Below are 27,840 nucleotides of genomic sequence, written 5' to 3'. Positions count from 1 at the left end.
GTTGCATATATATTCTGTGTAGCGAGCTTCGAACGGATCAGTCACCCTTATTTGTCCGATTCGAAAACAACGGTGGTTCTCCGGTTATTTGAATAAGTGAAGATAGTGATTACGGTGAGGTGAGCGTTGCATGGGTTGCATACCATTTTGATATAGAAAAAGCTTTCTCAAAGATCTTAGAAGAAACAGCAGAATCAATATGTTTTAGATTCGACGACTGTGCGGATGGCGTTCACCGTCGATATCCCTTTCCGGAACCCAAACTGCCTTTGCGATAGTCCGTTCTGACTTTTAGCGTTGTTTGACAACATATTGTGGATGACCCTTTCCAGAAGTTTACCAAGAATATCCAGCAGGCGCATATAGGCCGATACAATGCTGGATCTCCTGGTGGTATTGGCAGCAAAACCAGCTTCCGGATCTTCCATCTATCAGGAAGTAGCCATCGTCCAGACGTTTCTGTAGGACTATCCTGGTTATGTCCAGAAAAGCCAGGATCGCGGTCTTCAGTGCCACGTTAAGGATACCATTCAGTCCGGGAGCTTTCCTCGTTTTCAGCCCTTCTGCCACTATAAGGAGCTCGGCGTTGGAGACTCGATTGTCACCAACATTTCTATCGTCTACATTGACGTACGATGTAGACGGACATGCAATTGGTTCGTGCTTAGAGAAAAGACCGATAATCTTCATTTCGTCAGCGCACATTACGACTGGTGTCGATGGACCCGATGGGTTGGTGTTTACTTTTCTGCATAGCTCCTTGTAGCAGGTGGCTTGCTTAGCACTATCCAGAAATACTAAATTTCGTAGCACTATCCACTGCTACGAAATTTAGTGCGTCCAGCATCCGATTGTACTGCTCTGGTGTCCATCTTGCGGAAGCATAGCAGCTACAGACGAATACGCCGTTGATCCTGGCGATCACGAAGCCTTCGTGTGTGTGTGTGTGTGTGTGTGTGTGTGTGTGTGTGTGTGTGTGTGCGTGTGTGTGTGTGTTATCCGCCTTACTTGGATTGCCGCCGACAGCTCTGCAATAATTACTACGTCGCACTTCGTTTCTATTAGCGACTGCCACAACAGTTCCTGTGCAATGTCGCAATGATTGAGATTAAGCTGAGTTATCTACATCATTGTTGGGCTGCCTTCGTCTTTATGTACGTAGGGCAATTGAAGCCGCCCGTCGTGTGGTCGTTTCCGTCCTCCAAGTTTGCAGTTCATGTACCTTGGTTGCTTCCAAGATGTCCGAGGCCCATCCAGCTAAAGTGTCACTCTATCTGCTTGGTAACTGGCGGAGCGACTCTCAGCGAATACACCGACCATTCGACTTTTATCTTGTTGGTCTCCGCCAGCTTGTTGGCAACGGCCACCGGCAGTTCAATCGCCGCCGTTTGAGTGCCTCCATACGATTCTCAAATCCGGATAGTTACCGGTACGTCCAGTTTGCACTGTTCGGTCAGTGTACCCTTCAGTTCTTCTACGGTTATTATCTCGTCTAGGCCCTTGCACTCGACTACGGCTTTCTGTTACAGGGCCCTCACATTCGCTTCGCTGCCCAAATAATTAGCAACGAGCTCGCGGTAAGTCAAGCTCTTGACGGAAGGATCCTTCAACTCGAGGATCATCTCGCCTTTCTGAGTGTGCCTCGTTTTAACAGCGTTCGCTGCTTCCTCTTCCACACTTTCTTGAGAAGAGCGGCGTAGGACGTCTTATCGTTGGTTCCAATGGTTCAGTGCATCGTCATTGTACCTTTCCCGAGAAGAATTACATTTCTCTTTCTTCTCTTACTTTTTTTCTTTTCTTCTTTTTAATTTCGTTCCCTCCGTTTCGCCTGCTGTCTTCGCATGATGCACCAACCAAGTGCTCCTTCAGCGTGTGTCTTACTCTTTTCCCCAAACGAATATTGTTGTGACTCTGCGGTTTTCATCAGAGCTTTTCGACTGATTCAGCTCTCATCAAAAGCACCTTCTGCTCGCGTTCTGCAGCTGTTGCGGCCTAAATGGGCCAAATGCTCGTCACTAGCTGCTTCAACTTTGTGTGCACCTTGTGCTTGTCCTTTACGAACTCCTAGAGTTCTTCGACCTTTACCCTCACCTCCGTAAAATACTAGCTCCCAAGATGTAAGTCATTCTGGGTAGTGTAGCTACCTGAGTTCCGGGTGAACACTAGATTCAGTAACCCCATCTCACGTTGGTTTCCTCGTGGTTCACTCTGTGGATACCGGAGGCGTAACTGGTGATCTCTGCAGCTTACCGCTCCTTGCAAACTTGCCTCTCCAATCTCATTGGTTTTTGGATGTCTACATGCTGGTGGGTCCCAACACCGGGCCGCTATCTCCACTCATTGTACGTACTCGCCTTTTGTAATATGGTTATCTATGCGAGCAGTGAGGCCATGCTATGGTTGACACTATCCAAAAATGTTCTCTAGGTGGGAGATTTTTGTTCCAATTGGCCCTCGTTACTAGGACGGAGCTGTGTAAACTAATAATCCCAATCAGTCCGCGGAGCCGGTTGTATCCTATAAATCACCCCTCTCTCCCGATGTTGAAATGTAGTCTGGCCATCTTACAAAAATAAGCTCCATTCACGCTTAAAAGCAAAACGAATGATAATGAAGCAAATCTGTAGCGGAACTTAAAACTTTTCATCATTTAAATGCTCGGTTGGTACCGCGTATATACAGCTTGAGCTTGTGCGACTACCCCCGGCTGCTACTCCGTTATCGATCTGGACAGCGATGCCAACCTTCCAGTTTAAACTGGATTCTTCCAGACTCATGGACCGGGGACCAACGGATTTACTTCCCTTCCGAAGGAAGACGTGACCACAGATTTTTTCACCTCAGAAAAATGTCAACGGCTGGGATTGAACCCAGACCAACTGGGATGGGTGGCCTTCACGCTTGCCACTCAACCACTGGCACCGTCGCACAGTGGTCCCAAATTGAAAAAAGACGGTCATAACTATTTTCTGGCTCCCAGTTACGTTTTTGTGCTTCGGTGTCTTCAGAAAAGTTTCATAAAATTTGTTTGCGCATATTTTGAGATAGGCACCTTAATTCTCGTTAAGGTGGTATAACAAGTTTTGAGTATCTTTTTTTTTATTAAATAATCAAAAAAAAATTTTCTTCTTTTAACTTATACAGTAATTCATTTGGAGTAACTTTGCTGAAGAAATTGTTTATCGATATATTTTTCAATGCAAGATATAACTGTGTGATTAAAATTGTACTCTAAAATCAAGTTTTTTAAGTTTTCTTCACAGGATCAGATTTAATCACTTAGGTATGTTCTAGAAAGTTTTAGATATCATCAAAACACACAACTTTTGTGAACACACCAATGGTCTTTGGCGTAAAATTTAGGATTTAAAAACATATTTCAGTTAAAAAATAGGGTTTTTCTGCATCATTTTGTGTTTGAACCGGCAACTTCCGGCAGCCAATTTTTGGATATGTTTTACAATATAGTACAATCTTACATTTGAAAAAAAAACTGGAGTCCTATCTTGAAAGATTTGTATCTGAGCTCAATCAACATTCACACGAAAAACGCATTGTCTTCTATCTCGCCATCTTAGATTAATCCCTGAAACAGAGAAAACGCGTACACTAAGTCGATAGCATGCAAATCAATGCATACCCCCAGCACCATGTCGACAATTAGCTTAAATTTAAATGGTTTTTTCTTTTGATTATGTATTCCTGTTAAAAATTGGAAAAAAATACACGAATGTTTGAAAGTTTCATAAGGAACATTATATTATTAGTACCGCAAATTATTCTACACAGCAGAAATAATAAGTCAATTACTCTCATAATCGTCACTGCACTCCACTTCATCTATCGATAAATCTGGTTCGTTACTGATCTCCAACGCAGTTTCTTTCAATAACTCCTTTGCTTCAGCAGGTAACGCTTTTATTTTTTTTGAAGACGCTTTACGCATGCTAGAAATAAGGGGGTCGGACGAAACTAGCAATCTAAAAAAAACGTCTTCCATTGTTTTGGACCTGCTACATTTTCGGCTAAAATCTCGACGGAACTTCTTGATATATTTGTTGCAAGCCTCCTGGGCCTCTTCAGACATTTGTCCTATCGGCAACAAGGAAGACTCTATGATTTGGGCTCCATGTATCAAGATTTTGTGTACACTAGTGGGCATGTAGTACCATGGATAAAGTTCGACAAATCTTCGTGCAGTTTCCAGAGCATACGCCTCAAACTTCACAATGTGTATATCCAAACCACATGCAATTACCCGCAGAATCACATAAAACCTGTCGATTAAATTCTGGTCTATTCCCGTGATGGATGCAGAAACGCAGTTTTCGAAAAATCGGCGCGCTGTGTTACCGTCATTTGTGCTTCCATACCCCTGCTTTGGTATATCCACTAGAAGTCCCAATTGCTGCTTAAAATGAAATTGAATTTCCTTTTTGCGTTTCTCCATTCTAGCTTTTTCGTCCTTGCAGCGACATTGCCATTTCTTGACATCTAGTCTATAAGAAATATGCAATAAGCACTCAAAGAACCGAATCCAGGCATGTACCGACGAAATTCCAAATTCTAAGTTTTCGGAGACTACAGGCTTTTTCAACATTTGATCAATTCGATTAAACTGACTAGAAGTTGAACCACAGAGAAAACAACGTTGAGAAGAATTTGTGTTAGTCAATGAATTACAAACCTTGCCGTTTATCATTGTTAATGAAATTTTAAATGAAACGTTTATTCGTTTGCCATTTACAATCGTTTGAAAAGGCATCAATTTTTTCTCTTGATCTTTTATATCATCGACTTCTGTTCTTGTTGCTTCAGCTGTTTCATGCAAAAATTGTAATCTTATCGGCCTGCAGAATCGAGGAGATGAAGGGCTAGGATTTTTCCACAGTACTGTGTTCTTGCTAACAGATTTATCTGCGTAAATGAGCTGCAAAGGCACCAAGCTAGTGACAAACATGTTGGCATCAGTTTTAGATCCGTCATCGTCAGAAAATTTTTGTTTAAATGTACTTTGTCCAGAAGTACCATCACAACCCCATTTGCAGAGTAATTCAAGATTATTTACGCTATCTGATTGGAGACATTCGATAAAATTTACTCGCACTAACAACAAGCGTTCGACTGTATGATCCAGTAATGGTTGTAATTTAACTTCGGCGCTCGACTCATTGACAATAATTCCCGAAGGTGAAGGATAACATTTTTTTTTAGCTTCTAGGACTTGTTTATAAGGTGGATACAAAACACAATTTTTTCCAAGACTGACAGATCGTATGCTATTGTACTGGTTTTTGGAAAAATTATTGTCAATCATGAGGGCAACAGCTTCGTTACCAGAAAGAGTTGATTCAGGCTTCTGTTTGAGGTATTCTTTGTACTTAAGGACTTTTGATGGACTCCCGGTTGCAATATCTTTTATCAAATTGGCTGCATCCACCTTATTTTCGGCTCTTAGACTCATTTGCGCGGCATAACATAACTCTTCAGAATCGTAATGTTTCCGAAGACTTTCAGTCCGTCTCCGCTTAGTTCGATCACTCAATTCTTGGAAAGAAGATCCTGATAAGGGACGACCAGTACTTCCTGCCGAAGACCTTGCACAGGAGTCGTTAGTGCGCAAGTCGTCGTAGTTGGCGACACTGTCACTAGTAAAAACAACTTCTGATTTGAGCCATTCAGCATTTTGATTGAAGAAATTGCGTTCCGTTCTGTGACTATCATTCCACTTCTTTTTAAGATCAGAAATTAAAATTCGTAGATTTTTTTTAAACTCTGCGGATAATGTGTATGGAATGCCGCCGAGCTGTTCGGAAAGCGAACGCTCGATAACCACAAAACAGCTATCAGTACCTTTACCGATACATTTTTTAATGAGCTGGAAAAATTCTTTCCGAGTGAAAAGATCTCGTTGTCTGGTACCATGCTTAGCATCTGAAAATAAAGTTACCGGTATCTATCTTGTCGAGAAAAACTGATGTATGTTAAACAAAGCAAAAAATTCACAACATAATCCTTATAATAACAATCACTGTACCATGAGCATTTTTGAATGTGTTTACACATTACAAACAAAAATATCTCTCATTTTCCAATTGGCGGCAATTGGTGACTAGTTTTCAGATATGTTTTACATATTATAATTTTGTATGAGAAACCGAAAACCGGGCTAATGCATCAATTCATGTCAAACTTAATATGATTCGACAATTAAAAAAAACTGTTAATTGTCAATCAATATGATATACGTTTCGTATTTCATTCATACAATATATGAAAGTACTCACATTCGCTGGAATAATCCATATTCTTTCCGGTAGAAAAAAAAGCAAAATCCTTTCGGTAAACTTTTTCTATTTTTTCGCAACGCGCTCACGTTTCGACCTGTTCGACGTTTGTGACTCTGGCAGGGTTGCGGGGTGGCATGCACATATGTCATATTTATATTACACTGAGAAATAAATATATGCAGAGTTAGCGTTCCTTTTATTCCCGTCTCTTTTATTCTGCTGTGATTTTTATGCATCTTCTAGAATATACTTTTAGTAAGCATTCAATAAGAGGATAGACCGAATATGCACAATGCTTAAAATTTACAGCATAAGAAACGAAAAGCAGATATAAAAGTATGCTATCGTTGAATGAAAAAGTTCTGCATGTAAGTTAGCATGCTGGTGCCAGTATTCCACATGCTAGCAGCACCGTGTAAACCCTTTCCTAATACTAAAAAAATATGAAGTAGCCGAATTTTATATTGACAATAAGTGGTGGCTGATAAATCCAAGATGACGAGATAGAAGACAATGCGTTTTTCGTGTGAATGTTGATTGAGCTCAGATACAAATCTTTCAAGATAGGACTCCAGTTTTTTTTTCAAATGCAAGGTTGTACTATATTGCAAAACATATACAAAAATTGGCTGCCGGAAGTTGCCGGTTCAAACACAAAATGATGCAGAAAAACCCTCTTTTTTAACTGAAATATGTTTTTATATCCTAAATTTTACGCCAAAAACCATTGGTGGTTTCACAAAAGTTATGTGTTTTGATGATATCTAAAACTTTCTAGAACATACCTAAGTGATTAAATCTGATCCTGTGAAGAAAACTTAAAAAACTTGATTTTAGAGTACAATTTTAATCACACAGTTATATCTTGCATTGAAAAATATATCGATAAACAATTTCTTCAGCAAAGTTACTCCAAATGAATTACTGTATAAGTTAAAAGAAGAAAATTTTTTTTTGATTATTTAATAAAAAAAAAGATACTCAAAACTTGTTATACCACCTTAATGAGAATTAAGGTGCCTATCTCAAAATATGCGCAAACAAATTTTATGAAACTTTTCTGAAGACACCGAAGCACAAAAACGTAACTGGGAGCCAGAAAATAGTTATGACCGTCTTTTTTCAATTTGGGACCACTGTGCGTCGGTGGGCGCAGCATATGTACAGTACAGTAACAAAACCATAATTTTTACTGTGACAGTACAGTAATTTTACAATGATTTACAGTAAATTCTAGTGCTATGCTGCAAAACTAAATCAATAAAATTTAACTTTTCTACAGTAAATTTCAATGTAAAATCGAATTTTACAGTGAAGAAGGGAGGTGGCTCTGTATCTAAATATTAAAAAAAAAACAGTTTTTTCCATTCATTTTTTTCTCGGAAGCAGTCAAGTTTAATATGAATTTTTTGTACCAGTTTTCTGCTGAACAGTAAAATTGATTGTTACATGAAATATTATTGTAAATCTACTGCGAGAACTCTGCGTCGCACAATGTTTAAACAGTAATAGCTAGGGTGGTCAGCCTATTTTAGCTTTGTTTCTATTATCACCTTACCTATTTGAAGCCATTGGTTAGAGCAGCGTCTGCCATATTTGTTCAACGCATTGCACAGTGGGACGGGCCCGGACTTAAGTCCATATATGAATGTTATGCGATATTCTCGCTAGTATTTTTCTCCTATCGTTTGGGCCTTCAGAGACATTTTTGCGAGATTTTAAGTGATTTGAACGTAAAATGAATTTTTGGCAGCTTTTTAAGGGCGTAATTCAAGTGTTTTTTTGCATAATTTGACCATAGGAACTACGTCCGGTTATTTTCGTTTTTCAAAGAAATGGTTGATTTTATGCATTGCATTACTTCGCCAAAATTATCGGTGTGATAAAATTACATCATAAAATCGCCAGAAATAAGTCACTAGTTACTTTTGTTAGTGTTTAGATAACAGTTTGTCATGAATTTTTATTGAATTCAAACTTCAAATGCGATAACAACAACGACACCCGTGAATGCCCGCGATCACACTATACTCATTCGAAAGCTTTTAATTTTCTCTTTCAAATGAGTATATGCTAGTTTTGCGAAAACTTGCGATAAGCAGTCAAAATTTAAAAAAAACTGAATGGAGACGCATGGTTATTAGTGATATTGAATTTGAATAATCACTTTATAGCTAGAATAATGCATAACTTGCATAACTTTCAAATAGCATTGAGAGCATGATCTATAAGGGTTTTACTACTGATCAGGACTAAGGAGTCGAGTGGGAAGTATGCTTTTAGATGGTAGAGGTATTAAGACTGATTGAAAATCAGCAAATATTTTCAACCATCTGAAATAGGGTATCAAATATTTCTGGAACTATTTCTTGCTAACTTGCGCAATAACTGTCAAATAGAGTGAACACAGTTGAGTTATAGTCATTTGGTGCGACTATTTTGATCCGAATTTGCATAGCACTGATATAGCTTAAGGGTATGCGATATTATCCAAATAAAATAAGACCATTTTTAAATGAACCATATACACGAAAAAAAGGGTTTTGGATTTATTTTCATTTATGATATGAAATAAGCAATCTAAGTAACTTAAAATACACCTACGAAAAAAAAATCGTTAATAATCTTGTTGATTAGTGAATGTAATTAAACATTCCACTAAGATGGTCAAAATGTTTGTTTTGAAAATGATAGAAAATGCAGCTTTCATATCAAGTAACTCACAAACGAAAAAAATATTCCAAAATTAGTCGAACACATCTTATTTGATTCGTAAAAACAAAATTACCATTAAAAAAAATTTATAAAGGACAGAATACTTACTTTTGAGCCACTCCAATAAGTAGTAAAGCTAATTTCCATTTTTATAATTAAAATAGAAATTTAGCACACAAAAACTTTTTTAAAAAAAAAATTGTATCTTCACTACAACATAATTCTTTGAACCACCCTAACGTATAATGAATTTTTTTTTACATGTGTTAATATCAAAAACGATTTAGTACACGAAAATTAGTACAGTAAGATTCCGTTTTTGGCACGTTCCGTTTTTGGCATGCTCCCATTTTGGCACACTCCGATTTTGGCAACAAATGGGTTCCGTTTTTGGCAACAATCTTGTTGTACATAATAAGTCTTTTAAAACTGTGCAATAAATATTTTTTTACATCAATTGACATCACATTTGACTTTATTTCCAAACATGGAAGTCATATTAACCCTCAAAGGAGCAAATCATTTTTTTTTTTAAATTTCGTTAAAATTGTCTCATAGTTTCAATTCATGACTGCGATAAATTTGAGATGTTTTTCGCAATGTTGTTTTGAAACAGCGTTATGCATTTAAGAGTTAACTATACTGTACACTATGCGTATTGTGTTTAATGATCACAATAAGTATAGAAATGTATTATTTATGTATAATATAACTGGTAACAGTGTAATTAGTGTCTGACGGAATCAATTTTTATAGTAAGACCCAGAGCACTTTAAGAGTAAAGTAAAGAGGAATGCACTACACTGCATAATAAGACTAGCTCTGGAGAAAATTTTCAATAGAACCTTAGTAACATTGCGAGCCTCTTTCTCTTTGGATTATTACGACGTCAATACAAAATTTGGCACTAAATTTTCAGTACATATCGAAAGCTGACCATGGTGCGTCCCAAAGACGTATTTGGGAATACAAAACTGATGGCTCCCAAATAGTTTGGTTTAGCTTTGGAACATTTGTTAGTTTTTTTGCGATTTTTTTTTCAAATGAATGGAATTAGGGTGGTCCTTGTGGTTGAGGTGTTCAAAGTATCGACTGTTTAGATGTGTGAATTTTACCTGCGAAATGCCCTACAATATAATTACACAAATGAATTGAAGCAAGTTTGCTAAATAAACAAGGCTATCTATAATGGTTAATCTGTTATGATTTTGTTTAAAGATTTAAGGTAGGGTGGCTCTTGAAAAATAGGGTTGCTTATATTATCTTTTGTTGTGTTAATTTCTCGCAAATGCATTTTTTTGAGCACATTTTCACAGTAGCACTGATGTTTCAATCCCTTTTGTTTGGATAGTTGCAAGTGATTTATACCGGTTTTCTTTAAACCTAACTATCTTCAAACATTGCAATTTGATTTTCAATCTATCAATTCCAATTGGAAGATCGACGATTGGTTAGTTATAGAGAACAAAATTTATGTATTTTTTAAAAAAGCTATGTTTTTTAACAAAATTGTTAATTAATATTCACGAAAGAAAAGATAACAATCCCAGGAGCGATTGTCACGATAACATTTATCGCACTTCGAAGCTCTTTTATTATTGCATTTTTTGCGAAGATTTAGGAATAAAACATTTATTTCTAGATATATGCTTCATAAAAAAATGTTAAAATTCATTTTCTCAAGTATTTTTTTAAATGTCATGTAGCGTCATCTACATAAGTTATAAAGTATAAGTGTCTTCACATGTGTTAAAAATATCAAACAAACAACTTTGCCGAAGAAAGTTTTTTGATAGAACACCTCTGTCAAAAGATAGAACTGATCTAGATAAGTTTCTACTTATCTGGATCAAAACTAAAGTTGTCAAAATAATTATCATTTCCATCTAAGATACTTTTCTACAGACACTAATCCTCCAGGATATATACCCAAGGTGCTAGAGGTTTTGAGCGTCGAAAGTAGCATTCTACCCCACCGTACGACGTCTGAATTTGATAAAAACACGAATAAAATTGAATTTGCTTATTTTTTCTTTCATCTCATTCCATTTAACATATGATTAAAAATCTTTGAAACATTTTTGAAATCGTAAATTGAAAATCTAAAGTTTAAAAAAAGTTTCAATTTTTGGCACGGTTCCGGTTTTGGCAACTGAAAAAAATAAAATTGTTGCCAAAAGGGGAATCCTACTGTACACACAAATTTTAAGAACGAATTCGAAAAAAATATTTTTGAGACACCCTAATGAATAGTAAACGCTAATTTTTGAAATGGTTTAATATTAAAAAACGAATTCAGCGTACCAAGATTACATGAAATCGTCCAATTTAAACCGATAAGGCAAAGTTTGGACTTTAGTCCACCTTTTGGTAGCGCAACAATAGAGGTACTCGATTCGAGTATTCGTTGCGGTTAAATACGAGAATTGCACCGTTTTCAGGGCATTTCTGTGGTTCTTAAAAACGAAGCAAAGCTCTTGAAGCCAATTTGTACCATTGATTGTAGACCGAGTAATTAATGAATTAGTGAAGCAGCCTCCTGCACAAGTCGTAGATGGAGTTGCTGAATTGAGCATATCCATTGTCATATCAGACTTCGCAACGATCTACAATGACGTAGACTCGCTCAACTCCACACACCTGGCCACGTCCTTGCAAGCGTTTTTAGTTAGTCTTATCATCTACTTACGGAAAACGCTCGGAACCGAAACAGTTTTCATAGATGACGGAGATATCAAAAGGCGAAAAAAAATGTGAACTGGGGATTAAATATATAGAAGCGCTGTTAAAAAAGAAAATTTTAGAAACGTAACGTGTATTCAAAATGTGAAATTTGTTCCTGCTTAATAGCTTTTGATGCCACTTCTTAGGGATGATCGTTGTCGAATCTTCATGAAATCCGGTCGCTTGAGTCAATATTTGCTGTAAGATGATCCTAGAGGTTTAAAAAATACTACAGAGATATTTATACTTTTATCATGGCGCCATCGCTTTCTGAAATAAAGAAATCGTATGCAAGGTAATAACACAGACTAACAGCCATTACACACGAAAATAATGCTTCGACTGCTTTAACTATCATTTTAAATATATTTTAGTTGAAACGGTGGTCGCATTTCGCATTTGCGCCACTGACATATGATCAGGCATACGGGAGGTAACCTGCGGGATAACACACTAGCAAATGAGTGTTTGGGACCGTATATAAGAGGTGGAACTAGTGTTCGGGGGACATTGATGAATCGATAATTTCCTCATAGTGTTATGTCTGTTGGTCTGTGATAATAGTGAACAACACGATAACAATAAATCTCATATTTTCTCATAACATTTTCCACGCATTTCTTTCATTTTTTCCTTCTGTTCATTTAGATAGTGAGTGTCCATCAAAAATTAACAATATCAAGCCAAATCAATATCATGCACTATTTATTTTTTCCGATAGAACAATTGGGTGAACCTGATCAAAAGTTATGAAATGTTTACAGGATCGAAAAAATAAAATGAAAAATCACATGCTACACGAAATTAAAACCAACTTCGGCATAAATCAGAACATGAAAATTTGGGACAAAGATTAATGGCCTTCGGTCAAACATGAAACATGATTATTTCATATGGACGACTAGAACCGCCCAATATGATATTCGAAAATCCAGATGATACAAGAAAAAATTATACTTTCATCATCTCCCACGGCACTGAAGCACGAATCCGGAGAATCAATTCCTGGTTCTAGTATACCGATGCCACTATACGGCAACTAGGCTAACTCTATCCGGAGAAAGACAACTGTTATCAATCTAGTGGAGATTTCAATGAAATTTAAACAATAAAGTTTGAAGAACATTTGCCGAAAGGAAGATAAAAATATATCCAGAATGGGCTCACCGGTAATAAATGTGGGGTCGAAAATTATACGAATTAACTGACTTCATTCTATACTTCACTCCACCATCCCTAGACTGTTCTCGAGCAGAAGAAAATATCTTCAGAATACCAAATTCAGGTATATTGTACCCAATACTTGAATCCCACAATAAGGTATTGAGGAGCCTTGCATAAGAGGTAATATACCTGAAATAATAATTGAGACATGTACTACGAATAACTAGTTAATAATGAAACGAGTTATTATAATACCTGAATAATAACAAAACCTTTTCAACCTTCCAATAACAAAATTCACTGTATGGAGGTATTTAATAAGGTATTGATTTGGTATTCGTAAAGATGACTGGAATACATAAATAATACTAAAATAAAGTGTTATACCTCGTTGAGGTATTAAGCAGGTATTGAAGAATGTTTTTGAATACCTGCTTAGTACCTCAATGAGGTATTAATAATCAATTAATAAAAAGTTTTTGGTATGATACCAGAAAATAGTGTTATCGGGTTATTGGCCACTTATTTTCTCCTGATCGGGTTCCGTTCCATTTTCTTTTTTCCATGAATTTACGGAAAGTAAATTGACGACAGCGAACACTTTTCGTATCTTACGCGCATGGTTACTTTGATCCATGAATTAGTGAAGCACCCTCCTTAGCACTTTACCTTATAATATTGTCTATCTCGAAATAATCTAGCATTTCGTCGAGTTCTTGCTATATGGGATACACACGAGTGCGATCGAAACAAAAACAAACATCAAAACGTTTTCTCACTCGCACTGATGCAAACTAGATGGGCGCGTAACTCAACGCACGGCCCGGTGGCGCATGGCTGAAAAGTCGCAATGTGGATTTAAGAAAAGATTCGCAATATGTATTGTTTGATGATTGTTTGGTAAATGCTATTGTAAAATTCTATTCGGGTGAACATATTTTCGACAAAATGGCGAATAAATAGATTGAATTCATGCAGTACGGCAAAAGATACAAGCGTTCCAAATCTTGCACGACTTTTCTTCCTCGATTTTATAAAAGAGCCCCTATATTGAAAGGTAAGTCTTTAGTCACGACAAAACATGGTCTTGGCATTTTACGTACTGCATTTTCTCCGAACTAGTCATATTAGCACACCGTGATGGCATTGACTTGCATTGGAAATTAAAACGTGTATATTTGGTGTATATCGTGTTCGATTGCCGTAGCTTTTTAATTACACCAAAAAATTTCTATTGCAGGCTCAACAAACTAAATACGATATTACCGATCCCCTTTACGTTGGAGGACAGTTAACATGGAGGAAGTAACGATGGCCGAACCTAGAGAAGCACTGGACATACAACGTATCATTTCGGCATGCAAAACAGATGATTTTGAGTTCTTGCAAAATTTACAACGATCTGGAATATTCCAAAACTTTGAACCAACCGAGGTTGACGAGGAATGTCACAATGCGTTTTACTACGCCATGCGATCTGGAAATGTAGAACTGCTTAAAACATTAATTGACAAGTGGCCGGGCCATAATTTTAACGGACCGGAGCATGCACAACTGCTGGACGATCTACTTTCGGATGCATATGAAGAGTTAAAGTTAAAGAACATGGTACTCAACAAAAATGTTGAGATATTTGTGGAGGAGAAACTTATACACCTACGTTTCTATATTGAAAAAATCGACGCTCCACCAGATGACGCCAATGATCGAATCGATATGGTCATCGAAGAAATGGATCTGTTAATTCAGGATTATTCTCCTGACGACGTGGAAGTGGATGACAAATTTTTATTCCTATGCAGAATTATTACGCAAAATCTTCACGTCCTGAAAGGACGGCTTAAGTCAACGTACAACATGCTGCCTTGGGAAGAGATGGAATTTTGTTTGGTCGCCTTTGTGTCGTCTCATATCAAACAACAAGAAATCAACTTTTTCTACAATGCGGTGCTAGACAAAGCTAGGGTATTGCAGCACATAACACATTTCCGACGGGTCATAGAAAGTCTGAGACCATTCGCAAATCCCTCGAAATGTGCAAAGAGAACTCGTCGAAGTCGCGCTGAAAACATCCAAGATATTCTGGCCAGAAATAAGGACTTTGAAGGGTTGTATTCTGATTACGGTCAACTGAAAGATATTTACTCGTTGGAGCGAATTAAGTATTATATCGAACTAGCCCTAACCGAGGTAGTGGACAATAACTTGCACTGTATAGCTGCCGAGAGAGCACTGCAGGTCATGGGAGAATACTTGAAAAATACTCCGGAATCCCCGCATCTATCGGAAATAGTAAGTGACATGTTGTTTCTTAGTTTCCATAGTGACCAACGGAACGCTATGATCGACTTACGCAATCTTTTGTCGCACGCAATAGTAGAAGATAATTATTTATTCGAAAAGCGCACGGCAGCTCGACAGTTGAAACCGAATTTTAGAGAGGGGTTGATGCAACTTATTAATGTCATTCAAGATGTCATCATCGATAGGAAACATCAAATGGTATTTATGACACTTAAGCAACTGACTGATAATGGGCCGTCTTCTTCCAAACAGACGAAATTGGTTCGAATTTTAAAGAACGTTGATTTGGAGAGTGTTGATTTACAACAACAGAGTTCAAAAATAGATAAACTAACAAAAGAGTTTATAGCTGATGTATTGAATTACGTGCCCGATTTGACGGGTTACCAGCAAGAGTTGGTTATCAAAATAAATAAATTGTTAGAAAAGAATACTGTTGATACTCATACGAGATACGTTTCATCATTAAAATATTTGATACGAAACATGAACATTGTTTCTGCTTTGTATGTAAAAGATTTGTTTAGGATGGCCGAGGGAGATACTAAATTTTTTGCTTCAGGTCATTTGTTTAGCTATATAAATAAACTGTTTTACAGTATCGAATCGAAACTTTCGTCATCCGCACGACGAGAAATATTTGGCATCTATTGTAAACTTTATAGTATTGCAGTCCTAAAAACTAATAGAATTGACTGTGTTGACAAATACAAGAATTCACTCAAACTGAAAACTGATCAATCATACTTCGACGATACCATAAATTCTCTTTTACATCGGATCAAAGAAATCGCCAGCTTAAGCGATAAAGAGAAATTAGTTTTTAAGAAACATGTAGTCAAATTAAAGAATGACTACGAAAATAGTGCTGGTCAACGATCAACGTATGGAGATTTTCTGAAAGTTGCGCAAAAATGCTTCAACTCAGCAGATTTGAATACATTTTATGAACTTGTTCAAAAATTATTTTCGAAAATAAATAAACCTATACAGAAAAAGATTGAAACGGTTCTGATCTATATTAGGGAACAAGAAGAATCGAAGTACAAACAACATTTTCATGATCGATTAGCAATATTGCAAAACTTGGTTTCAATAAACAGTAAACTAGCAGAAAATATGAGGAACTCTGCAGTCGAAATGCTGTTGCTTGATATTTTGGCATATTTGGAGGAAAAGTTGTCCCTGTTAGATGCAGGTGTACGAAGTACCTCATCTTGCTTCGACAAGAATATTCCTATCCTGACCGGAAAGCAGTTGCGCAATTTTTTGGCACATGGTAATGCCTTATCGCACATTTTATCTTCCGATCCAGCAATAGCAGTTATTTGCAATGCTCGTGAAATACTGAAGAGACAAAGTGCCTTACTAGATTGTTACGAAGATCGGAAAATTGCTCAACCTCATTCGGTATTCGAAAAATGGGAACAAAGTGTTCGCCAAAAAGTTGAGTCAATATCCAATCAACAATTAATGTTTGCCGCTGCAGAGGAAAACATTGTTGAAAAGGTGCTTCAATATATAAAGGTCGGAGCAGATCAAAGCGCAAAAGATTTTAAACATTGGAACATTCTTCACTACGCTGCCAAAGGCGATAGTTTAAACATATTCCAATATTTTGATAATAAAGACCTGCATGAATGCGAATACCAGGAAGGTAACAAGCCGATACATATTGCGGCTGATTTTGGAAGTTTAAAAGTTATAGATTATTTGATACAGGTTACAAAACTTGACAGAAATGAAATGATCAATGCAACACAAAAGAATGGTTGGACGCCATTGCACTTTGCAGCACGAAATGGTCACATACACGTCGTTGAAGCTTTACTGAAAAAGAATGCTTCTGTCGATGCAACGGATACGGAAAATTGGACACCGATGCACTTTGCAGCACAAAATGGTCACATAGAAATAGTTAACACTTTACTGGCTAAAGGTGCGTCGATAGATGGCACAAAAAATAAGCGGTTCACGCCATTGCACATCGCAGCGCAGTATGGTCGCACAGATATTGTTATCACTTTACTGTGTAAAGGTGCTAATGTTGATTCTACGGGAATTGACGGTTGGACACCATTGCACATTGCTGCACAAAATGGCCACACAGAAACGGTTAACGCTTTACTGACTAAAGGTGCTAAAGTTGACGGTACAGAGATTGACAATTGGACACCACTGCACTTTGCAACACAACAGGGTCACACGAGTGTTGTTAAAGCTTTACTGGCTAAAGATGCTAACACTGATGCTAAGGAAAGTGACGGTTGGACACCTTTACATTTTGCAGCACAACATGACAACATAAAAGTCGTTAACGCTTTACTGACTAAAGGTGCTACAGTAGATGCTACGGATATTGACAGCTGGACACCATTGCATTTGGCAGCACGGCATGGGAACACAGCTATCGGCAACACTTTACTGGCTAAAGGAGCATCAATTGATAGTACGAATAATAGGAATTTAACGCCATTGCACTTAGCAGCACGAAATGGTCACACATGTTTCGTTAACGCTTTACTGACTAAAGGTGCTGACGTCGACGCTATAGACTTTGAAAGTTGGACACCATTGCACTTCGCAGCACAAGGTGGCCACACAAAGATAGTTGAGGCTTTGCTAGCTAAAGGTGCTAAAATTGATGCGATGGAAGATAATTGCGGGACACCATTGCACATCGCAGCACAAAATGGTCACGCAGAAGTGGTAATCGCATTACTATCTAAAGGTGCAAAAGTTGATGCAAACGAAAATCAAAGTTGGACAGCATTGCACTTTGCCGCACAAAATGGTCACGAAAATGTGATTCAAGCTTTGTTGGCTAAAGATGCCCCAATCGATGCTACAAACAATAAAGATTTTACGCCATTGCACATCGCAGCACAAAATGGTCACACGATGTGCCTTGACACTTTACTAGCTAGAGGAGCTAAGCTTGATGCAACGGGAATTGAAAATTGGACACCTTTGCACATTGCAGCACAAAATGGTCACACAGAGGTAGTTGTCGCTTTACTAGCTAAAGGTGCTAAAGCTAATGCTACAGATATTAACAATGAAACACCATTGCATATTGCAGTACAAAACGGTCATGCAGAAGTGATTAACGCTTTACTGATTAAAGGTGCTAAAGTGGACGCTACGGCAAATGACAACTGGACTCCCTTACACTTTGCAGCCCAGAATGGTGAAATAGAACTGATGAACACTTTGCTAACTAAAGGTGCCACCATTGATTCTATAAATAAATATGGTTGGACGCCATTGCACATTGCAGCAAAACAAGGTCACACAGATTGCGTTAAATCTTTACTGATTAAGGGCGCCAAAGCTGACGGTACGGGAATGAAAGGTTGGACACCATTGCACATTGCAGCACGAAATGGTCACACCGGTGTGGTTAATGCTTTACTGACCAAAGGTGCTCAAGTCAATGCTAGGGAAATTGATAATCGGACATCATTGCACATTGCAGCACAATTTAGTCACACGGAGGTGATTAACACTTTACTGACCAAAGGTGCTAAAGTTGATGCAACGGACGTCAACAATTGGACACCATTGCACTTTGCTGCACAAAACGGGCACATAGAAATTGTAAACGCTTTGCTAACTGAAGATACTTCAATCGATGCTACAAATGATAAGGGTTTTACTCCACTGCACATCGCAGCACATAATGGCCACAAAGCCATCGTTAACGCTTTACTGACCAAAGGTGCTAAAGTTGACGGTACGGGAATGAAAGGTTGGACACCATTGCACATTGCCGCATTAAATGATCATATCGATGTCGTCAACGCTCTACTCACTAAAGGTGCAAAAGTTGATGCTACGGAAATTGACTGTCGAACACCACTGTTCATCGCAGCACAACAAGGGCACATACAAGCAGTTCACGCTTTGCTGGCAAAAGATGCACAAATTAATGCTACGAATAGTAAGGGTTGGACGTCATTGCATATCGCAGCACTAAATGGTCACACCGGTGTCGTTAACGCTTTATTGACCAAAGGTGCAAAGGTTGATGCTAGGGAAATTGATAATTGGACACCATTGCACTTTGCAGCACAAAACGGCCACACAGAGGTGGTTAACGCTTTACTAGCAAAATGTGCTACAGTTGATGCTATGGGAATCAACAATGAGACACCGTTGCACATTGCAACTCAAAATGGTTACACGGAAGTTATTAGAGCTTTACTGGCCAAAGGTGCTAAAGTTGACGCAACGGATATTAACAATCGGACACCATTACACTTTGCAGCACAAAACAGGCACATAGATGTTATCAACACTTTGCTAGCAAACGATTCTTCAATCGATGCTGCAAATGATAAGGGGTTTACCTCATTGCACATCGCAGCACAGAATGGTCATACAGATGTCGTTCGGGTTCTACTAACAAAAAATGCTAAAGTTGATGCTACGGAAATTAACGGTTGGACACCATTACACATTGCTGCACAAGATGGTTATCCAGAAGTGGTAAACGCTTTACTGACTAAAGGGGCTAATGTTGATGCTACAGAAGCTGACAATTGGACACCATTGCAGCACAAAATGGTCACATAGAGGTTGTTAACGCTTTACTGACTAAAGAGGCTAATGTTAATGCTACGGAAATTAAATGTTGGACACCATTACATATGGCAGCGAAAAATGGTCACGTAGTTGTGGTTAATGCTTTGCTGACCAAAGATGCCTCAATCGATGCTACAAATAATGAAAATTTTACGGCATTACATATCGCAGCAGAAAAAGGTCACATCGAAGTAGTAAACGCTTTACTTACTAAAGAGGCTAAAGTTGATGCTACGGGTATTGACTGGAGAACACCATTATTCATCGCAGCACAACACGGTCACAAAGAAGTGGTTCATGCTTTGCTGGCTAGAGGTGCATCAATTGATGCTACGAATAATAATGGTTGGACGCCATTGCACATCGCAGTACTAAAAGGTCACGCGGATGTGGTTAACACTTTACTGACTAACGGTGCTAAAATTGACGCTACGGAGAATGACAACTGGACTCCTTTACACGTTGCCGGTCAGTATGGTCAAGTAGAACTATTTAACGTTTTGCTGTCTAAAGGCGCATCAATGAATTCTATGACTAATAAGGGTTGCACGCCATTGCACCTCGCTGCATGTAATGGGCACACCGATTTGGTTAAAGCTTTGGTATCTAAAGATGCTCTAGTAGATGCTACAGAAAATGACAGTTAGGTACCATAGCACATCGCAGCACAAAATGCTCACACATATGTCGTTGATGTTTTACTGACTGATGGTGCTAAAGTTGCAGAGATGCCAGGTACTTTTTTTCAATGTCTGCAATGAAAATTGAAATGGTCTGTGAAGTACCAAAAAGGTCATGAAAAATATTTTTTGTCAAAGATGGCCTATTAGTGATGTGTAATATTAATAGTGCATTTATACCTCAGGATAAGTAGAGAGAAAGCGCTTATGGAGGAAAAACCTAAAGTATTAAAGCTGAGCTTTAAAGCTAGTGTGTGTGTTAACCATCCTATCTCCCTCTAGCTGGCAGTGATTTACAGAAAAAAGATGTTTGCATGTATTTAAATATATTCATGCAAATAACTTAGTTGATGGATTTAGGTAGGTGTTAGCTCAATTGACTTTCCGATGACCCATTTCGTGTACAGCGACATGTTCCGAGGTCATCGTTCCATCAACCAGTCCCGCAATAATGTAATTTTTGTATCAATTGGATTTTAACATTACAGTAAAACTTTCGATTCCTTTCCGGAAGGAAGGAATCGACACGTGTTTAGTGTATTTAAATATATGTTAATGATAACATTCACTTACTCAAAGGATCTTCCATACTTAACCTTCCGCCGAATGCGCTGTATTGTATGCCATTAGTAGTACACATTTAGAAACTTATTTCTCAGCTTTGTTGAATCGAATATTGTGTAGTAAGTGTCTCATTCTCTCTTGTAAAACTCGCTTCCCGCTGCTCATCTCTTTCGGAATTTCGACGCCCTCAGTCGACCATCTCATAGAAGAGATTTCTTTCATCGAATCCTCAATTTCCGTTGGAACTCGTATATGAGACACTAAAGGGATTCTACAAGCTCGAATATCATCTACCTGAAGCAAAAATAATATATAAAATAAATAATTTTATAAAAAAATCCCTAATTCTATAATCAACTAAGGCTGATTGCGTGCCTTATCAAATAAACGAATTGAATAACAAAACTAAGGCTGTCTGACGATTCTAATGCAGAAGCTAATGATGTGACCATCAAGAATACGTCAGACACCCAACCTTAATTGACCCCCCTCGTTTGGCCCAGTTTGGCCTTACCAAGCCGTAACATGGGTGGCGTTGTGAGAGCTGTCGAATAGGGGTTGAGAACAGTTTGAAACATCATCTGATGTTTCTCTTGTATATAGAATCTTATTTCTAGTCTTAAGATAGTTGTAAACTTTTTTTTCTTTTGTAAAAACAAATATTTCAACACTGTAACCTCCTAGTTTTAAGATATCCAAAATGTAAAAACAAAAGAATTTGGCACCGCCAAGCTAACGCATTTGTGCCTATCAAATAAACGAAATGAATAAAAAAAATCTGATGTTGTTTCAAATGTATATGATCGAGACAATATGTCTTGGATCCGCCATCGAGCCTAGTTTGCATACCGTACATAACTAGACTCACTGTTCTCCGTTCACCTCTTAAAGCTGAGCTTTAAAACTAGTGTAACCAAAAGCCATTATTTTTAAAAATCTTTAAATACCTGGAACCTAAATAAGAAATCTGCAAATATCTGTTTAATCAAAAAAGTCTGCATCTAAAATTAAAAGTCTGCCCATTTGCAGACATGTCTGCTAATCTGGCATCTTTGTAAAGTTGTGGCTACGAAAAATTAACTGCTGTGAGCGATCAAGTTCGCGCGCGTCCTCTACGAAACAATATCTCAATATGACACATGCCAAAATGTGGGTAAAATTCCAGAAGTTGATCGTGACTTTGTGAGATAGTTAACCACATGTATCTCAATTGCTTAATTCCCATCATCTTAGGCTATACTTAATTCTATGTTTACCAGGGTTGTTAATCGATAATTAATCGTCATCGTCGATAACGTTAACCACCCGTCAATGTCATCGGAAACTCCGTTAACGATAATGTATCGTCGGATTCATCTTCATCGTCGATAATTCATCGGTGGTTATCGCGATACATTTTGCGTTACTTTCCCGTTCATTGGAGTTGAAGTTGATGCGGTTAACTTTCAATTGTTTAGAAATAAATAACTATAGAAGGACATGTTGGCCATCAATTTATCGACAAAGAATGAAATTGAAGTTTTGTTATTACAAGCATCAGCTTGTCAAGAGCGTTGGATGGTAAGTGAGCCACTTGTGAACAATACCGTCGCTTTCACGAGAATGGCACAAAATCAAAAGTTATTTGTGATTTATAGACAGTGAAAATCTGCTGTTGTATTGAATGAAAACCTTCGATTTTTGCGCTGATTGGAAGTAGTTGTGACTAATTCTGTAGAATGTACAATTACTGAAAATAACGGATTTTGTGAAAGCAGTGGTCGGTCCGTACAATTCGATTCCAAGCGAGCAGACTAGTTTTCGTTGGAAGGTCCACCTCTGACAATAGAAGAAAACTATTTTATTTTGAATTCAACTACAACTTCCTTGAAAACAGCACAGCTAAAAAACTTTTGGGAAAAACGCGCAAACCTAAATTTTCCACTATAATGGAAACTGCCTGTGTCCCGCCGCACAGCATCATCAAGATTGATAGTAATTCAAGCCGGGAAGAAAGAGGTTGTAAGGCTATGGAAAACGAAAATTTCATTTATATCTTACTGGAATATAATTGGCTGGTCCTGAAAAGAACTTGTTGGTTTGTGGTTTATTTTGGGTCACAATTTAGGCCTGCTCGATTGCTGATAGCTGTGAATTTCTCGCAGGGCGACAGTTTCTGTTCAGTAGTGATGAGGCTTTCTAACGCCAACCGTGACTGGGGCACTTTTACACGGCCTTCGTTGCTTACTGCTTGCGGGGAGGCTTTCCTTGAATTGAAATTTTGTTATTACAAGCATCCGAAAGTACCTTGCCAAGAGCGTTCGATGGCAAGTGAGCTACTTGTGAACAATATCGTAGATTTCACGTAGAATGACACAAAATAAAAAGTTATTATTTGTGTGTTTGTTTACAGTTTCGTGTTTACTAGGCGCATTCAAAAATGGTTTCAATTCTCAAACATTTTACCAAGGTGCCGTATTACATTACTCTTTTTACCCTGAGTGTTCGATAACCTCCGTATTGGAAACACAATTTCAATTTTGTTCTTCATCAAAAATATGTGGTCGACCAACGCAGGGGTGGAGCTACGAAGAACACATATTGAGGACAACACAAAAAAGGACGAGCTTACATTGTGCTGTAGTCAGGTATAAAAACTCAGCATGCTGTTGTTCACGATCAGTTCGTTTGCAGCATCAGCATGCAGCAGTTCGTTTGCAACATCAAATTCAAACCGCCGTCCGTTTGCTGCTGTCAGAAGAGTTGGCCAAGCACGCCGTCTCAGATGGCACCAAAACTGTTACCATATACACCAGCTCCAAGTAAATTCCGAACACTGTCCAAACAAAAGGACCTTTTCAGGGCCATCAATTTATCGACAAAGAATCGAATTGAAATTTTATTACAAGCATCAGAAAGTGGCTTGCCAAGAGCGTTGGATGGCAAGTGAGCCACTTGTGAACAATATCGTCGCTTTCAAGTAGAATGGCACAAAATAAAAAAGTTATTTGTGTGATTTGTAGACAGGTTAGTGTAATGATTCAATTTACAAAAATCGAACGTTTTCTAACGTTTCGATATAGGTGCTCCGTTTCAAAATTTTCGGCCAGAATGTTGCCTGTTTTTCTAAAAGTGAAAATCTGCTATTGTACTGAATGAAAATCTTCGATTTTTGCGCTGATTGGAAATAGTTGAGACTAGTTGTGTAGAATGTTCAATTACTGAAAATAACAGATTTTGTGAAAGCAGTGGTTGGTCCATGCAATTCGATTCCAAGCGACCCAGACTAGTTTTCGTAGGAAGGTCCATCTCTGACAATAGAAGTAAACTATTTTATTTTGAATTCAACTACAACTTCCTTGAAAACAGCACAGCTAAAAAACTTTTGGGAAAAACGCGCAAACCTAAATTTTCCACTATAATAAAAACTAGTGCCCCCGCCGCACAGCATCATCAAGATTGATAGTTATTCAAGCCGGGTGGAAAGGAGGAGGGAGGTTGTAAGGCAATGGAAAATTTCATATATAATAATAATACTTTATAATTGGCTGGTCCTGAAAACAACTTGTTGGTTTGTGGTTTATTTTGGGTCACAATTTAGGCCCGCTCGATTTCTGATAGCTGTGAATTTTTCGCAGGGCGACTGTTTCTGTTCGGTAGCGATGAGGCTTCTTAACGCCAACCGTGACTGGGGCACTTTTACACGGCCTTCGTTGCCAACCAGCCCCCTGTCAAGGACGACGTCTCTGTACAGCCAACATCACTGCCATGAAAGGCAAAACATTGATTTTGAACCGAATGATTAGAAGCTGTATTTAGTTACAAAATGTCGATTAAATTAAATTATTAAATCATCCCACAAGATGCAAAACGTCGTGTGGAATGCTTGAATATCGAGCATAGTGCCGAACATAATTCATTGTTTGGGGCTTTATAGCTATAACGCCCCATATATGTCGGTCGCTGTCAAACTCCATATGATGGTATAGGGTTGCCAGGGGGCTGTTGCCAACTGCTTGCGGGGAACCTTTCCTCCGGTGGACTTACGAGCGGTTTGTTTGGTACAGGCCATGTAGCGAAAAATGCTGATCAGCTACTTCTCTGATGCTAGTAGTAGGACGACGGTCAAACGCTCGCTAGCGTGCCTTCATTCCTAAAAGTTCAACAATATTTTCAAAAAATGTTGCAAATTGTCAACTTGATAATTCCAAAAATACTCCAAATAAACTATGAATGTGCTTAAGTCGACAAAATCGCATAGAAATTGCTTATTCCAGAGCAGAATTTACCGGTCTAAAGGCTAGTTTACAGTTCGGAAAACGTGTCACGGGATTTGGGTCCCTGTGTATTTTAAATGGAGCTCGGGATTTCAAATCCCGTGACGGGAAATGAGTCTACACAAAAATGACAGTTTTCCTGAAGTGTAAACCCAACCGCGGGAAACATCACGGGATTTTAAAACTCTCCACACAGAAATTCGGCCGGGAACAATTCAACACAAATTGTTTCCGACGGGGAAAATAGTATTTTTAGAAGGTTTGCGATTTACTGCAAGTTGGATACTGTTTGTATTTTTAAGAAGCAGCAGAGTTTTTGGTTTGACAGTTTGGAGAGATCTCGGCGGGAAATTTTCCCTGATCAAATCCCGACGCAAATCCCGTGCGAAATCCCGTGATCCATTTCCCAAACTGTAAACTAGCCTTAAAGTGTATTCTACTTCACTCCGGTTATGTCTCTGACATTACCCACCCATCTTTTTAGGTACCATTTCGGTCCAAGAACAACTATGCAAATTATTAGCTCGATATCTGAAACTATATTTTTTGCCCACTGTTTAAAGTTTACATGGGATTTTGTATGGGGAAGTTAACTTTCACAAAACAATTCTCCCAGAAGTTGCCAACTGCTTCCGAAAAATAAATCAATAAATGGCTTTTACAGGAAATTTAACAAAGAAACAATCTCTCAAAGACCACGAAACGATCTGACGCTCGAGAAAAAAGTTATTAAGCAGAAACCGATTGATGATCTGACGATTGATTGAACATTCATTGTTTCTAGCACCACTACTGTTTGTTGTCCAATTATATACAATTTTGTTTTGATCTTCTCTTAATGTATCTAAATCAATTATCTGTACCGTTTGGTCACTTCACAAGAGTTTTGAAGGATAAATTGAGGCTTCTTTTGTACATAATAAGTGAAAGTTGAAAATTTTGTATATAATTTGACCGTCAGTTTTCAATAATATTCAGAGCATCAGTCAGTAATTGCTTAATAACTTTTTTCACAAGCGTCAAATCGTTTCGCAGTCTTCGAGACTTTATTTCCTTGACAAATTTCCTACAAAGACATCTGTTTATTTTTAGGAGGTAACGGGCAACTCTTGGAAGAATTATTTTGCAAAAGACGATTTCCCCATACGATATCTCAAGTAAACTTTAAACCGTGGGCGCAAAAATTTAGTTCGACCGATCGAGCTCAAAATTTGCAGAGTTGTTCTGGGAGCTAAATGGGACCCAAAAAGTTACTCGGAGCAAAATTTTATCTTTTTTAATATAACCGTGTCCCACTCTAGTGGACATATTCGGCCGGATTTTTAAAACGTTCTGACGCACTGTATACCAAAAAACGAGTTAATAAAACCAGAACCGTCATAGTAGACGAACTCTCGTCTGTGACAGATCGCTCTCTTTTCGCTTTCTGTTTTCTCCCGTACGTTACGTTCTAACAGAAAAAAGTGCGTTTTCACATACGATAATATTACTTTGTCAGCTAAACGTAGGCTGATCGTCGACGATCCATTGCTCCTGGACTATTTTGTTTAGGTGTGGGGAATTCTCGAAAAAGTTTTTACCGGTAGTTGCAGAAGAGAAAAAGACAACAAGTGGAAGTTTTACGACGAAAAGGTGGGTTGCTTCGATTGATTTTTCCGGCTTTGGTGTTTCCCTATCTGCTGCTGCTGCTACTGTGTGAAGTACGAACGGCACATTTGACTGAAGTACCGCTATTATATTTCATGTTCCATTCTATTATCCTACACTGGGCCTTTTCCAAAGGAGTACAGAGTATATGTACCAACCAACCGGGTTGAAGTACACGGGATCGTTTCGACACGAGTTCGAATTGCACTGATGTGACACACGGGGTTGCCTTTTCGATGGTGGAGACTTCACTTGCTCTCTTATCATGTAACAATAAAACCCCAGGACCCGACAAAATCAAATTCAAATTGTTGGAAAATACGACGCTTGCTGAATAAATAAATAAGTTTCTAAAGAGTGACATTGTATCTCATGACTGGAGGCAAATGAAGGTCATCGCCACCCAAAAACCAAGAAAGCCAGCCTCCGATCACAACTCGCATCGATCGATTGCAATAATGTCCTGTATAGGAAAGTTGTTCGAGGACATGATCCTATTTCGCTTCAACAATCCGGTCGAAGTAAATGGCTTACTGTCATATACATAATATGACTTCAATATTCTTTCTGAGAAGCTACACCAGTAAAGTCTTTCGCCGATTTTTAAACAACTTTTTGCTAAACTTGCTGTCTAAAAAAACATGCTATATGTGTCTTCCCCAGGTTTCACGTCTTAACCCCTTAATCTATAACTATTACGTGAATACTATTGATGAGTGTCTTGTCAATTATTGCGCGCTAAGGCTGCTTGCTGATGACAGTGTGATCTCTTTTACAGGTCTCAAAGCTGTCGATCTGCAAGGACCATTACAAGATATTTTGAACAATTTATCTGCATGGTCCAACCAGCTAGGCATCGAAATTTCCACGGATAAAAGTGAGCTATTCGTATTTCCAACCAGCGCAACT

At 38.2% G+C, this 27,840-nt stretch overlaps 2 protein-coding genes across 2 annotated transcripts; both read left to right on the top strand.

Moving 5' to 3' along the window:
- The first annotated feature begins 33 nt into the window (after positions 1-33).
- LOC131689985 (uncharacterized) lies at positions 34-27,840 on the top strand. The gene is made up of 3 exons (XM_058975411.1): positions 34-119; positions 14,134-15,185; positions 27,710-27,840. Exons 2-3 carry the CDS (start codon positions 14,190-14,192, stop codon positions 27,752-27,754), a joined length of 1,041 nt encoding a protein of 346 aa, XP_058831394.1. The 5' UTR covers positions 34-119; positions 14,134-14,189; the 3' UTR covers positions 27,755-27,840.
- LOC131689983 (ankyrin-1-like) lies at positions 16,586-19,860 on the top strand. Its single transcript, XM_058975409.1, has one exon. It carries the CDS (start codon positions 16,671-16,673, stop codon positions 19,773-19,775), a length of 3,105 nt encoding a protein of 1,034 aa, XP_058831392.1. The 5' UTR covers positions 16,586-16,670; the 3' UTR covers positions 19,776-19,860.

Source organism: Topomyia yanbarensis, chromosome 3 (genome assembly GCF_030247195.1).
Source record: "Topomyia yanbarensis strain Yona2022 chromosome 3, ASM3024719v1, whole genome shotgun sequence".
In the NCBI taxonomy this organism is placed as follows: domain Eukaryota; kingdom Metazoa; phylum Arthropoda; class Insecta; order Diptera; family Culicidae; genus Topomyia; species Topomyia yanbarensis.
The sequence above is the reverse complement of the archived record's forward strand: the minus strand, read 5'-3'. Positions and strand labels throughout refer to the sequence as shown.

Coding starts and splice junctions, on each gene's coding strand:
- LOC131689985 (XM_058975411.1), top strand. CDS start 14,190: ATGGAGGAAGTAACGATGGCCGAACCTAGAGAAGCACTGGACATACAA. Junction 15,186..27,709: donor CCCCGCATCTATCGGAAATA/GTAAGTGACATG, acceptor TCTCTTTTACAG/GTCTCAAAGCTGTCGATCTG.
- LOC131689983 (XM_058975409.1), top strand. CDS start 16,671: ATGTTTGCCGCTGCAGAGGAAAACATTGTTGAAAAGGTGCTTCAATAT.